The sequence below is a fragment of the Palaemon carinicauda genome, chromosome 1 (genome assembly GCF_036898095.1).
Source record: "Palaemon carinicauda isolate YSFRI2023 chromosome 1, ASM3689809v2, whole genome shotgun sequence".
NCBI lineage: Eukaryota > Metazoa > Arthropoda > Malacostraca > Decapoda > Palaemonidae > Palaemon > Palaemon carinicauda.
The window spans coordinates 116,538,963-116,554,075 of NC_090725.1; the positions used below are offsets into that span (position 1 = coordinate 116,538,963).

At 37.8% G+C, this 15,113-nt stretch overlaps 1 protein-coding gene across 2 annotated transcripts in view; it reads right to left on the minus strand.

Moving 5' to 3' along the window:
* The window catches only part of LOC137651122 (toll-like receptor 2), a 66,123-nt gene that overhangs the window by 16,417 nt on the left and 34,593 nt on the right, over positions 1–15,113 (minus strand). For both annotated transcript variants that reach the window (XM_068384268.1, XM_068384261.1), the window contains 6 exons: positions 14,224–14,436; positions 5,046–5,252; positions 4,185–4,334; positions 2,551–2,738; positions 1,716–1,900; positions 1,396–1,507 (listed from right to left, as the gene is read on the minus strand). In XM_068384268.1, coding sequence (XP_068240369.1) covers positions 1,396–1,507; positions 1,716–1,900; positions 2,551–2,738; positions 4,185–4,334; positions 5,046–5,252; positions 14,224–14,436 — 1,055 coding nt within the window. The remainder of the gene's footprint in view (positions 1–1,395; positions 1,508–1,715; positions 1,901–2,550; positions 2,739–4,184; positions 4,335–5,045; positions 5,253–14,223; positions 14,437–15,113) is intronic.

Genomic DNA, 15,113 nt, shown 5'->3' on the forward strand with positions numbered 1-15,113 from the left:
TTTGTCAGGATAAGAAGACCAATCCCACCACAGTATCCCACAACACCTCGAAGGTTCTGATTGGTATACTTTCCCTCAAAGCCTTTGAGTCAAAGGTCTTTCATACGGATTGCAAAATAAGTATAGGTGTTGTAGGGGTGTAAGAATACTACCATCGTATGTCCTGCGTGTCGTAGAAAGCAACTAAATGGATAGTTGTTGCCTTGTAGTCTTCCTCTATAGCAAAAGGCTAGGCACACTACCACTAACTGTGGAAACTGCTGCCTTGCATTTTGACCATATAGTCAAAAGGTTAGATTCGCTGCCAATAACTATGGTTGGTGACTGCAATGGCATTTGATCGTACAACCCTCTGCCACTAACTATTGTTGATGACTGTAAGGGCATATGGTTGATGACTGTAGGGACATGTGGTCATAAAACCCTCTGCCAAATTATAAACCATGCCTGATATTATTAGAGAACACATCAGGCAATCGACCCCTTAATGTAGAGATAACAATGGGAGAAAAGAAGAAGAGTTTCGCCGTTGTAAAAACTAATTAGGGTAATGTAACTGCTAAGTAACTAGAAGTTTCAAGCGTCCTTACTAGAACCTATCAGCTTCGAAATATTTTTTATTTAAACAATGATTAGAATATATTCAGGTACTTTTTCTAATCATTATCATATTATGTTAAGATATTATATTATTTCACTTCAGTATACCTTAATAACTATGAAGGTTTCTTTTATTAATGTTGTCTTTTCCAGCTTATCAAATCATCTTTCAATATTGTTAGAATATATTGTTAGAATCGCTCTCCTATATAATAAAGAGCATGTAGCTGGTTATATATATATATACATATATATATATATATATATATATATATATATATATATATATATATATATATATATATATATATACATCCATACATATATATGTATATATATAAATATAAGTATGTATGTATGTATGTGTATATGTATGTGTATATATATATAATATATATATATATATATATACATATATATATGTATATATATATATATATATATATATATATATATATATATATATATATATATATATATATATATATATATATATATATTTCTCTCCTGCCATACTCAGGGGGGAAAGAGAGTATATCATAACCTGGTGACGGGGTATCTCAACAGGTACACTTGGAAACCACACACTCCCCGAAATTGTCGAACTAGCGGGTTGTAGTTAAGAAATGGGAAGGGTTTCGGAAGGATTGAATCTGTTTGTGCCTGTGTGGGCATATCTATCCAAATATTTAGACCTCATTTTTGACGGGGTGCATACACTAGTATAAAAGAATGTTGAAGTGAAGTTAAACATCACTGAGTATTGTTAGCAAGCATCTTGCCAAAATATCTTACTTCCTTTACTGGGGGAGAGGTGTCACATGAAATATTGCCAGTGGGAGATGAAGTAGATAGAGACGAACCTTCAATATCCAAGCTTACTTCCTTTCGATCGCCTACAATGATGCTAAAATGAAATAAAATAGATATTAGAATGGCACTGTCTCTTTATCTTAATCATGCAAAACACTCATGTACAAACATGTGCCAACACCTGATAAAAAATTTTAAATATTGTAAAGATTCTAACTTGTTTTAAAATGAGAGTAAAGACTAGAAGGACTAATTAAATCTCTCCCATAAATTGTCTAAACGAAAATCAATTTTCCACTTACCTGAGGTTTTTGCTATATAGTTGTATACTTTCATTATATTTAGTACCTTCCGAAATGTGTAATATGTTGAGCTTTGGATACTGATAAATATCGTTTTCACTTATGTTTCCTATAGTATTCCCTGTCACGGTCAGAGTTTCAAGATAATTTAGGGGGCCATCACAAATTGATGCCAAGGTTTTCATCTGTAACGGTAGTAGATTGATAAAATTTGATAAAATAAGAATCAATATTGAAAGTCTAAACTCCTTCAGAGTTTCCAAATAATCTAGGGCCTATGACAAACTAGTGCTAAGGTTTTCATCTGTAACGGGAATAGATTGATAAAATGTGATAAAATAGGAATAAATATTGAAAGTCTAAACACTTTCAGAGTTTCATAATAATCTAGAGGGCTATGACAAACTAGTGCCAACGTTTTCATCTGTATCAGGAATAAATTGATAACATTTGATAAAATAAGAATTAATATTGAAAGTCTACACACGCTCAGAGTTTTTAGATAAACTATGGAGCCATGATAAACTGGTGTCAATGTTCTCATTTGTAACGGGATTAGATTAATAAAATTTGATGAAATAAGAATCAATATTTAAAGTCTAAATGCATTGGCATATTATATTTTCTACTTTTCAGTTGATTAAAATGAAATGTGTTACAAATATGTCTTATAACTTGAAGAATGAAGATGACATATTTATATTAGGAATCAATATTGAAAATCTAAACATATTGGCCAATTTCATTTTCTATTTTTAAAGGATTATATTGAAATGTGTCAGAAATATGTTTATAATTTGAACAATGGATATGAAAATATTTTGAATGAGTTTACCTTATTTCCAGAAAGATCGAGTTCATGTAAAGGTGACAAGAGCAAGCAATCATTTTTAGTGAAGTTTTGGAGTGTATTGTTGTTCAGATGAATTTCTTCCAAATTTTGAGGAAGACAACGTTCCTGCTCATCACTGTAGGCTTCTTTTGATTGGCACGTACAATTTCCTTCAATTTTGTGGTCGTAAACTGTTTGGATTTAAAAGATATAGAAATATCATGTTATAAAGAATAGACCATTTTTCTAAAGTAGAAATAAATATTTGAAATGGGATATATTGTTCGTCCTCAACTACAAAACTAAGTCAAGTCTTACAGCTACAGGCCCCTACTGTAGTTTAAAAATACTACCTAGGAGGATCCATGTACTTTCCCAAAATTTCCTATTTTTTGGCATTGTAGTATAGCAGAAATATAATTAAGTGATAGAAATGCTGTAGAGAAAAAAAAAGACGGAGATTGAGGGGCCACATGTTGAGATACAACCGTTTGAGAGTTATTGGACCCTTTGACTGGCCAGCTTGTTGTACACTGGATCCCTCTCTTGTTAAGGTTAATTTTTCCTTTGTATCCAAATATACTGAATAGTCTGGCCTATAATTTACACATACTGCTCTTTTCTCATACACCTGAGAGCGGTGAGATAACCGAAAAATTCCTTTTCACTCAAGGGGTCAACTGTTGCGATGTAATTATTCAGTGGCTATTTCCTACTTGGTAAGAGTACAAGAGACTCTTTTGCTATGGTAAGCAGCTCCCCTAGGGAAGCACTACAAACCCAAACCATTGCTCTCTATACTTGGGTAATACCATAGCCTTAATACCATGGTTTTCTACTGTCTTTTGGTAGAGGTCTCTATTCCATTTGTTTCCTTATTTTCTTTCCTCACTGGTCTATTTCCCTGTTACATCATTCTGCTTTTCCAACTAGGGTTGCGTTTTATATAATAATAATAATAATAATAATAATAATAATAATAATAATAATAATAATAATAATAATAATAATAACAGGAGCAATCAGAGATTTCAGACCTCTGCCAAAGGCTGACGTTGACACAAATAGCGAAAAACTCAAAACTGGATCTAGAATCTGGATCCTGCTCCGGATCATCTCCAAACTTTGAAGGAGTCGTCCATGACCTAAGGTCTATCTGTGGTGAATATTTAGTCAAAATCCATCGAGTAGTTGGAGTAATCTTGTCCACAGACACACAGACAAATAAATAAATAAAAAGCAAATCTGGGTCTAGAATCTGGTTCAGGAACCGGATCATCTCCAAAAGTTAATGGAGTCGCCCACGCCTTCAGATTTATCTTTGATGAAAATTTCTTCAAGATCCATCAATTTCTTTTGACTTAATCTTTAAAATTATGAAAAATGCAAGTCTGGATCTAGAATACGGATCATCTCCAAAATTTGATGAGGTTGTCCATGACTTAAAATGTGTGTTGAAAATTTCGACAAAATCCGTTGTGCAGTTTTGCTGAAATTCAGTCTACAGACACAGCCAAATAAATAAATAAATGAATAAAGAAATCGACTCGATTTTATAACCTCCTTGGAGGGAGTAATAAAGACTTTATGGGCTGAATATATAGAATCTCATGGCAATAAACATGATTGCAACTTACATATTCGAGAGACATTATTGTAACCCACGTTAAGAATTTTAAGGTTGCACCAAGCGGCAGATTGGATGCCCTCGAGCGTTGTCAAATTGTTGTTTTGCAAAAGAAGAGTCTCAGCCGAAGAGGGGGCCACCTGAGGCAGAGTTTTGAGACCTAAATAAAGGAAGTTTCAAATTAACATAAAGGACACCGTTATTCGGGGGTTAGGATTTAAGGGACCGGAATAACAAGTCTTAGCAAACTAATAGTAGAATTGAATGTCATTTTGCTAGAATGTTAACTATGTTATTTACTGATTTCATTAAATCTCTGAACATTTCCCTTTGTTTAGAGGTAATTAGAATTAAGTCGTTACTTATCAAAACTTATCCTTATCTGACTAAAAAATCGTTATGTAGAGAAAATTATTTATATAAACTATTTAATAGGGATTATCTTTACAGTTTCACTATTTCTACTTCATTTAGGGACGTGTAAACCTTTCCCTTTTTCATTTTTAATCGCAAAGAAAAGCAATAAATATATAATTTGATATCGCGGAAACACATTAATATTGGCATTTAACCAAGAGTTATACATTTGTAAAACATTGTAATCAATTTCAATATCAAAGAAAGACAATAAATATATAATTTTATATCAAGGAAACACATTGTTGTTAGCATTTTACCAAAAGTTATACATTTGTAAAGTATTGAAACCAATTTCAGTATCAAAGAGAGACAATAAATATATAATTTGATATCAAGGAAACACATTGTTGTTAGTATTTTACCAAAAGTTATACATTTGTAAAACACCAAAAATAAAAAAAAATAATTAATAGAAATCAAGTGCTCTTCCCATCTCAAAATCCTTCCTCACCAATATTGCTGCAATCGACAATTTTCTTCTTTCTATTGCACTGGCATCCTGGAGGACACGAATTCCACTGGCATTTGGACAAGGCAATCTTCTCCCTGAAACGAAGCTCTTCCTCCCCAGGCACATGAACCTTGGTAGGCAGCGATTGGAGAAAATGCCAAAGGTGAATCGTTAGGCAGTTTTCGCTGGCTTCTCCAAAATCATTCCCTGCGAGGAAAGATGAAATGCTTCATGATACTTAATTTTGCATCCATATTTGAAGAATAAAAGATTCAGACTAAAGAGAAGCAACTTGGATAAATAGTTGATTATAATTGTAACATTCATGCTTTCTCCTTCATATGGTTCAATACTACGCAGTATTCTAGAAGTTTTATTCAAACTAAGACCAGATTGTGCAATTGTCTTTCTAATAAAATAGCTCCTCAGAAGTTGTGACTTCATGCGAATTTTTTTTATGTTAAACAAGCTGACATGAGTCTTTCTTCATAGTTTACATATGGGATATCTATTTTAACATTGTTACTGATCTTAAGATATTTTGCATTAATTATTCATTACTTCTCTTGTAGTTCATTTATTTCCTATATCCTTTCCTCAATGGGCTATTTTCCCTGTTGGAGTCCTTTGGTTTATAGCATCCTGCATTTCCAACTAGTGCTGTAGCTTGGCTAATACTACTACTACTACTACTAAAAATAATAATACTAATATTATTATTATTATTATTATTATTATTATTATTATTATTATTATTATTATTATAAGGACATTTACTTGCAAAATGGAATTTCACCTATATTGATATGCTTCTTTTATAACATTGTATAACCAAGAAATAATATGAATTTCACTTGTGCAACTCCTAAGCCTTTTCAAGTCTGAATATCAACAAATTCTTTCGTGATTTTAAATGTTTTAACCTCACGTGATGACTATCATATTCCGATTCATAAAAACCTATACTCAAATGATAATTATAACCAGTTTATTGTGACTAACATTTAGACTTTCAAGGGTTAAACTTGTCGTATCTTATTAAGAGGTACTTAGTATTTGAAGTTAGCAATGTGACGGGCCAAGAGTAGATTGTGACTCAAAAGGCGAGATGAAAGCAACTGAGTAACTTTGTTACAGAACATCGAGTTTAAATATACACACCAACTCCCGGCAAGAAGGTCACAGAATACAACAGGGTATTTCTTGTCCAACCGGTAACCGGTTCTGTTAATAGTTAACAATAAGAAAAGCAGACAGATTGATGCACGTTGCTGTCTGTGTGAGGGGAGTGCGAAGATACAAAGGATGATATATACAAAAAAGAGAAATGTCGTTAATATGTAAGATCGTGTGACACGGGTGGTACATAGCTCCCCCCCTAAAAATGACATACTGTGTATGTTAAAAATGGCGCCCTGATCTAGAGAGGTGGACTATAAGCGAGTCATCTGGCAGGAGATAAGCAGGTTTTAGACGATCAATGGAGACCCAGTCTTCTTTGCCACAAATGTTTAGTAGGAATGCTTTCGGATTGCGTCAAGGGGCCTGTGTAAGGGGGCGTTAGCGGTGGTTTGCTGGTGTCATTGCGTAGGAAGACGTGTGTTGCAGAGTGCAAGTCTGTCACCATGTGATCCATTGCTGGGGGCTTCTAAGTCTGGCGGCATGAAGTAAATTTTCCCACGACGTGACGTATGCGCTGGAGATCGTAGGAGGAGGTTGCAGATGGAAAAAATTTGATAGGGAACACCAACGGGTCGCCATACACCATTTCAGCTGCCGAGACGTCCAGGGCGTCTTTATGAGTGGTCTTCAGTCCCAGGAGGACCCAGGGAAGCTAAGTAACCAAACGGGACATCAAAGCTGCTTTGAGGGTGTGATGAAAACATTCAACCATTCCATTGGGAGCGGGGTTGTAGGCAGTTGTCTGATGTAGGGTGATGCCCAGAAGTAATATGCTCAGGGATACCAAATCATGCAATCCATCCTAAGAGTAAGGCAGATGTACATGAGGCGGACGTTGCAGTTCCATGGGAATGGTTCCAGGCCAACGAGTGGAGCGGTCGATGACGGTAAACAAGAAACGATGTCCTTGTGATGTGGGTAGGGGGCCTACAACGTCGACGTGAATGTGGCCTAAATGACACTGAGGTTAAGAAAAGGTGCCCACTTCTGAATCTGTGTGTCGATGTACTTTGAAAGTTTGGCAAGAAGTACATGCTCAGACCCAATCCTTAGCATCCTTAGAAATGCCGTGCCAAATAAACTTCGTCTTCAGCAGCTGTGCAGTAGAACGGCGCGAGGGATGTGAAAGGCCGTGAATGAAATCAAACACCTGCCGGCGCATGGGAGCAGGAATCCAAGGTCGCGGTCTACCAGTACTGACGTCACAGAGGAGGTTGGTGTTGGAGTCGTCGAGGGGGACGTCTTCCCAATGGAGGGATGTGCAGGATGTCCTACATGCTTGATACTCTGGATCCTGTCGTTGGGCTTCAGCCAAGGCGTTGTAATCCAATCCCAGTTTAACGGGGGCCAACGTGTTTCTTGACGGGGCATCGGCAACGGGATTAATTTTCCCAGGGACATGTCGAAGGGTCAAATTGTATTCAGCTACGGCGGAGAGATGTTGGCGTTGACGTACCAGGCGTCAGACTGTCAAGTGAATATGTGCACCAGAGGCATGTGGTCTGTGCGAATGGCAAAGGGCGTATCTTCTAAGAAATGGCGAAAGTGACGGACAGCCAAGTGCACCACCAGCAATTCGCGATCGATGGTAGAATAACCCGATTCTGTCTTGGACAGTTTCCTGCTGAAGAAGGCCAATGGGTGGTGCGAGCCGTTAACCAGCTGTACGAGTACTGCACCAATAGCAACGTGGCTGGCATCGGTGGAGAGAAGGGGAGGGGCATGTGGGATGGGGAAAGTGAGAGCAGCAGTGGTTGATAGGGCATTCTTTGCATTGCAGAAGGCCGCTTCTTGAAGGGGACCCCACTTCAGGTCTATTGGCTTGCCCTTGAGGGAGGCGTAGAGGGGAGCAGGAGTGACGCAAATAGCTAGCAGAAAACAGTGATAATAGTTGATCAAGCCCTAGAATTCCTGCAGTGCTTTGACGGTCAAAGGCGTGGGGAAGTTCTGAATGGCTGCTACATTCTCAGGGAGGGAATGGACTCCCTCAAGAGTGATGCGGTGCCCTAAGAACAACACTTCGTTGGCACCAAAGGTACACTTGTCGTACCGGACTACAAGGCCGTTTTGTTGCAGGCGGTCGAGCACGATATGCAGGTGACGGAGGTGTTCCTCTTTTGAGGAAGAGAACACAAGTGTGTTGTCCACGTAACATACACAGAAGGGGAGGTCCCCTAAAATGCCATCCATGAGACGTTGAAAAGTGGCCCCAGCATTACGAAGGCCAAAACAGGAATAATTGAAGGTGTATGTACCGAAGGGAGTGGTGATTGCGGTCTTTGGGATGTCTTCTGGTTTCATGGGCACCTGATAATACCCCTTCAAGAAGTCGGGCGTGGAGAAAACCTTCGCTTTGTGCAGGTAGGAGGTCTCGTCGGCGATGTTTGGGAGGGGGTAGTGATCCGGTTCTGTTTGCATGTTCAGGCGCCTGTAATCCCCACACGGACAGAGGGAGCCGTCTTTCTTCAGGATGATGTGTAAAGGTGACGACCATGGGCTGAAGCCCTTTTGGCAAAGGCCTATTTCTTCCATTTCGCCGAACGTCTGTTTGGTGCCTGCCAATCGATCCAGTGCCAGACATATGAATTTTGCGAAGACTGGGGGCTCCGTCGTCTTGATATGGTGATAAATACCGTGTTTGGCAGGAGCCGTGGGCGTTTTGCGAAGTTCTGGACGGAAAACTTCCAGGTACAACGTGAGGAGGTGGGGGTTGGCATCCATGGGTGGGCTGATGTGAGGAGCGAGGTTGAAGGGAGCGGGTTGAAGAGGTGTCGCCAAGTATGAGTCAGCGTTGACCAATCGTCGGTGGGCGACATCGACCAGAAGGTGGAAATGAGAGAGAAAATCCACACCGAGGTTGGGCAATGTGACAACAGCAACGAGAAACTTTTAATTAAATTTACTGTTTCCAAACGATAATGTGAGGTTCTCGTAACCGTAGTTGGGTATTGCAGATCTGTTGGCAGCAACCAGGCGGACGTCAGCAGATTTAGACAGACTACGTCGTGTCCTGAAGAGTTCCCTTGGCAAAAGGAAACGACAATCACCCGTGTCTACCAAAAACCGTACGCCGGTTCCTGCATCATGTAAAAAGAAAAGATTAGAAATACGGGAGGCCACCGCCACGAGCGATGGCCTACTTACACGTTTTTTGGCCACCGACAATCCTTGCCACATTTCTCTGCGGCATCCCCAAATCTGTAGTGGTAGTAGCAAAACTGCGGCCGATGGGCGGCAGTAAGTGGCTGTAGGAGTCGTTGGTTGGGGGGCCCGAGCAAGTTGTGGGTGATGGGTGGCTTTTTCGCCGCTCGGGCACGTCACGGGGAAGGCGTGTATGTCCTACTGCATTCACGTCAGCTTGGGTTGACGTTGAATAGGCGTCCTCTTCGTCAGGAGTGGAGGCGTTGATGGAGGTCTTGAAGGTCGTGAAGTGGCTGTCCATAATAGCATCGGCTATGGTCATCAAATCCTTTATGGGTAAACTATCGACACTGGGTATGGCAGCGCGTACAGGTTCGGGTAAACGGCATACCCAAAGGGCACGAAGTAGGCTCACCTCACAAGGAGAGCCGTCTGCGGCACGTTGCAGGCGAGCGATACTGGTCATTTCCCTGAGGGCGAGCGAAGCCCTTTGGTCCCCCAACGGTTGTTGAGAGAGCTGAAAAAGCTTTTCTATACGGGCAGCTGGCGTCAGCGAGTACTGCTGCAGAAGGTATGTTTTGAGGCGTCAAACGCTATTGGGGTTTCTCCTTGTTCATGAAGCCAGTCGGAGATTTCCGGGTAGGTGTCCTCGGGTATCGCCGCGAGAACATAATCTGCTTTGGAGGTTGAGCGAGTCACGCCCTTGATGCGGACCAGGACTTCTGCGCGCTAAAACTAAGCAGATGCTTTTCGCTGACGAACAATGAAAGTTTGAATGGGGTGGTGCCAACTTCCGAGGAGTCTGCCACTGTACCAGTGAGGGGGGGGGGGGGGGGAAGGCGGGAGGAGTGAGTCAACTTCCGGGGTCACCAATGTACCGGGCCAAGAGTAAGTTGTGACTCAAAAGGCGAGATGAAAGCAACTGAGTAACTTTATTACAGAACATCGAGTTTATATATACACACCAAGTCCCGGCAAGAAGGTCACAACTCACAAAATAAAACAGGCTATTTTTTGTCCAACCAGCAACTGGTTATGTTAACAGTTAACAATAAGAAAAGCAGACAGGTTGATGCACGTTGCTGTCAGTGCGAGGGAAGAGCGAAGATACAAAAGATAATATATACAAAAAAGAGAAATGTTGTTACTATGTATGATTGTGTGACACACGGGTGGTACAACAACGTAGATAAGATCTCAAGAATATTAAACTCGACTTGAAGGATTTAAACAGCCAAATTTCTGTGATCTTAACCATAAAACTTAAAAGCCGAGCTTAATAGACATATTTTTTTTTTCTAAAAATACCAAAATTTATATATAAGCTTCTAAAAAGATTATTCAGAGAAGTAACATCAATCTGGGTTAACTTATTCTTGACACACACACACATATAGATCTATAGGCTCCCCCAAACCCCCCATCTTTAACTCCGAAGGATGATGAGGTTGCAGACACTACAAACGACAATGGAGGATGAGCAGATCTCAAACCCCAGTCCAGTAAAACGCGAAGCAGAGATGTTGCCAATTCTCATGAAAGGAACAATTTGAAATCAGACCAGATTTTTCAAAATATGGTGGGGTTAGGCAATTTTCGGTAGGAATTACACTAGATTTATTTCGGATGGCAAATGAGCTTATCTAATTATAATCAAGTAATTTTAAAGAATTCAGTGCACCCAATTCAACTATTGAATTAAATGTTATGATTTCCAATTTTGTTTTATCTGTAGTTTAAAATTCTCTCATTGGGTATGCTTACAGATAATTTCAAACTCAGTAAATTTTTTCGTTAGACTTCTAATTTCTATACAGCAAAGTGGCCGGCAAATGTTGGGATAGCATTGAATATATATATATATATATATATATATATATATATATATATATATATATATATATATATATATATATATATATATATATATATATATATTAGGCCTATATAACAAAAAAAAAAATGCAGCCGTTTCTAGTACACTGCAGGAAAAAGGCCTAATATATATCCTTAGGCATGTTGGGGGTTTGGCCATATTCATCACCACACTAGCCAATGCAGATTGGTGATGGTGGGAGATTTTAGTTTCTCACAGCAAACCAACCAATTATGGGTGGCCCTGACTAGTACAAGGGTAATTTTGGATTTTAAAGAATCTAAAAGATCAGAATTGCGAATCATTGGAAATCCTTCTCTCACAGATCTCACAATCAATACCTTGTTCAAACGGTTGTAGGACATAATGCCGACGGACATAATGTCGATGGACAAAATGTCGACGGACAAAATGCAGACTTTTGTTAGAGTAGGACAAAATGTCGATGGACGTAATGTCAACGAGCATTATGATAATATTGATAATAATAATAATAAACATAATGATAATATTAATACTACTACTACTACTACTACTACTACTAATAATAATAATAATAATAATAATAATAACTTTTTTTTTTACGCTAACGAATGCGTTCAAACCAGTTTATCTTGGTAGTTATCACATTAGATAACTCTTTGTTATTTACATATTTGCCAAAACTCGGTTGTTGTCTACTTATTTTTCCAACACCGGTAATTGTCTCGTTTCGCTTTGCAAACAATTTAATGACCCGAACTAATGTATTCTAAACGATAAAAGACTTCAAATTCTCAACGAAGAAAGATTTTTCACATTTTATTATTTCTCCAAGATCTGCAGTATAGTGAAACCGTTTTTTCGGCCTGCCCATAGCTATAATGGAGAGAACAAAAACTAACAAAGGCGGCAAAAAACTTCTTTACGAAGGCTATGTTTATGTTGTCGATAAGAGAAAGGAAGATAGGATCTTGTGGCGATGTGAAAAACGTGGATATTGTGGTGGACGAATACCAACTTCTAACGATACTGTGCTTTCTTTTGCAAGCCATTCTCACCAGTCGGATAGTCTCAGATGTGATGTTTTAAAAATCCAAAACAACATAAAAGACACGGCCAGCGTTACAGAAGATATTCCCTCAAATATAATTCACAACGCTACAGCAAACATATCACTAGATATGCTTTGCCAAAGAATGAGTCAATTGCGCGCACAATTAGGCGATAACGCAGTGTAAATGAACATGAAGATTTGACGACAACTACAAGAGGAGAAGCTTTTTTGTTACACGATAGTGAAGACATCAGCATTTACTCAACGTCTAACAATCTAAGAATGTTAGAAATCTATTCAACATGGCTTTGCGATGGGACGTTTGATTCTCCTCCTGTTGGGAAGCAACTGTATACTATTCATGCCCTTGTTACAAATAACAAAACACTACCAATGGTTTATTGCCTTACTAGCAAAAAGGATAAGCAAACTTACGAGTTCATTTTTAAATTTTTGAAAGACCGCAAGACGAACCCAACCTCAATCAGCGTTGATTTCGAAAGAGCCGCTATTACTAGTATAATGAAGATATTTCCAGATGCTATTGTTTATGGATGTTTTTTCCATTTTGGTCAATGTCTGTGGCGTAAAATCCAGTCATTGGGTTTACAATCTTGGTATACTGAAACCAGTAATGCATTTATCATAAAGCAATTTCAGGCATTGGCACTTGTTCCCTCTGATTATGTACATGCTTTGTTTGAAGAGCTTATTGCATCTCTAACGGAAGAAACAGAATGTGTTCTCGACGAATTTTTGACGTATTTTGAAGTGACCTGGTTAGGTGTAGTTCAACGTGGACGACGACGTAAACCCTGTTATGAAATTCAGCTATGGTCAGTTCATAGTCGTGTTGCAGATGACTTGCCACGCATGAATAACGCACTTGAAGGGTGGCATAATGCTTTTAACAGAAGAATGGTGATTAAGCATGCATTTGTAGACAAATTGGTTAACAAACTGAAAAAAGAACAAGCAAATACAGAAATGTTGTTAGCGCAACTAACCAATGGGAGAGGGATTAGAAGGCAGAACATAAAATATGTTAGAATCAACGAAAGATTGTAGAACCTGGTCACAAACTTTCATCCCGATCAAGGGAAACAATTTTTAAGAGCAGTTGCAAATAATTTGTAACACTTTTTAGAACTATGTTGTTATTAAAAGATAAATTTTGTGTTCAATATCTGTTATACCACTTTTCAGAATTAATTTTTTTTGCTCATTTTTTTTTTTTTTTTTTTTGTATCACCCTTTTATTGAATAAATTGTTTTACATAAATTTGTAGTTGTACAATTGAACCATGTTATGATTAATTATTATAATAAATAATAAATAATAAATAATGAATAAAAAAATGAAATAAAAGAATAAGAAAATAAACAAATAAAAAATAGAAAAATAAGAAAATAAGGAAATAAAAAAAAATATATAACAATAAAAAAAGATAATGATAATGATAAAGGGAATTTCACATAGTAAAGCTATGCTAATTAAGTTTAGATCCAACGACTGTTCGATATCTGTTGGTAAAGTGGTGCATTTCCAGTCGAAGGAATATATAAATAAATTCATTTCATAAACAACAAGAAACATAATCTTTATGGGTGAACAAACAAAATTAAGAATAATGTATATGAATTATCAGGAAATAATAAATAAATGAATATGTAGTATATATCTAACTAAATGAAATAAGTCGTCGACATTTTGTCCTACTCTAACAAATGTCTACATTTTGTCCGTCGACAATTTGTCCATCGACATTATGTCCGTCGACATTATGTACGTCGACATTATGTCCGTCGGCATTTTGTCTGCACACCGTTCAAACCAGGTTTCACCACTTTACCATCAAATGATTTACATAATCTCTTTGTATAAATTAACTTTAACTTGGGGAAGACAAGCTATTTGAAGAAGACGAGATTTTACAACTTACCGGAGATATTGAGCAGGAAACTGTTATTGCGTAAAGCAGAGAGCAATGAAGGAGGTATTTCTTTCAGGCGATTATTCGAGACGTCCAGCACTTCCATAATCCCAACATCCTTCTGGTTATAATGGGGCATGTTGCACATCAAGTCTTCTTCCACTTTGATTCTTCTCAATATACAATTCGAGAGATTCAAGTAGGTCATCTGATGGATGAAATCTGCAAAGTAAAATAATCATTTTCATTTGGAAAAAAAAAATATAAATAAAGTATAATAGATTAAAAATTTTTACATTGCTTACAATTTCTATATTGTTTTTATCTGCATATATATATATATATATATATATATATATATATATATATATATATATATATATATATATATACATACATACATATTTCGGTAGTAGGTAGTAGGTTGACCAGGGCACCAGCCGCCGTTGAGATACTACAACTAGAGAGTCATTGGATCCTTTGACTGGCCAGACAGTAATGCATTGGATCCCTCTCTCTGGATACGGCTTATTTTTTCTTTGCCTACATATACACCGAATAGTCTGGCCTATTCTTTACGGATTCTCGTCTTCCCTCATACACCTGACAACAATGAGATTACTAAACACTTCTTCACCTAAGGGGTTAATTACTGCACTGCAATTGTTCAGTGTACTTTCCTCTTGGTAAGGGTAGAAGAGACTCTTTAGCTATGGTAAGCAGCTCTTCTAGGAGAAGGACACTCCAAAATTAAACCATCGCTCTGTAGTCTTGGTTAGTGCCATAGCTTCTGTACCATGGTCTTCCACTGTCTTGGGTTAGAGTTCTCTTGCTTCATGGTACACTCGGGCACACTATTCAATCTTATTTTTTTTTCTCTTTCTCTTGTTTTTTTTTTT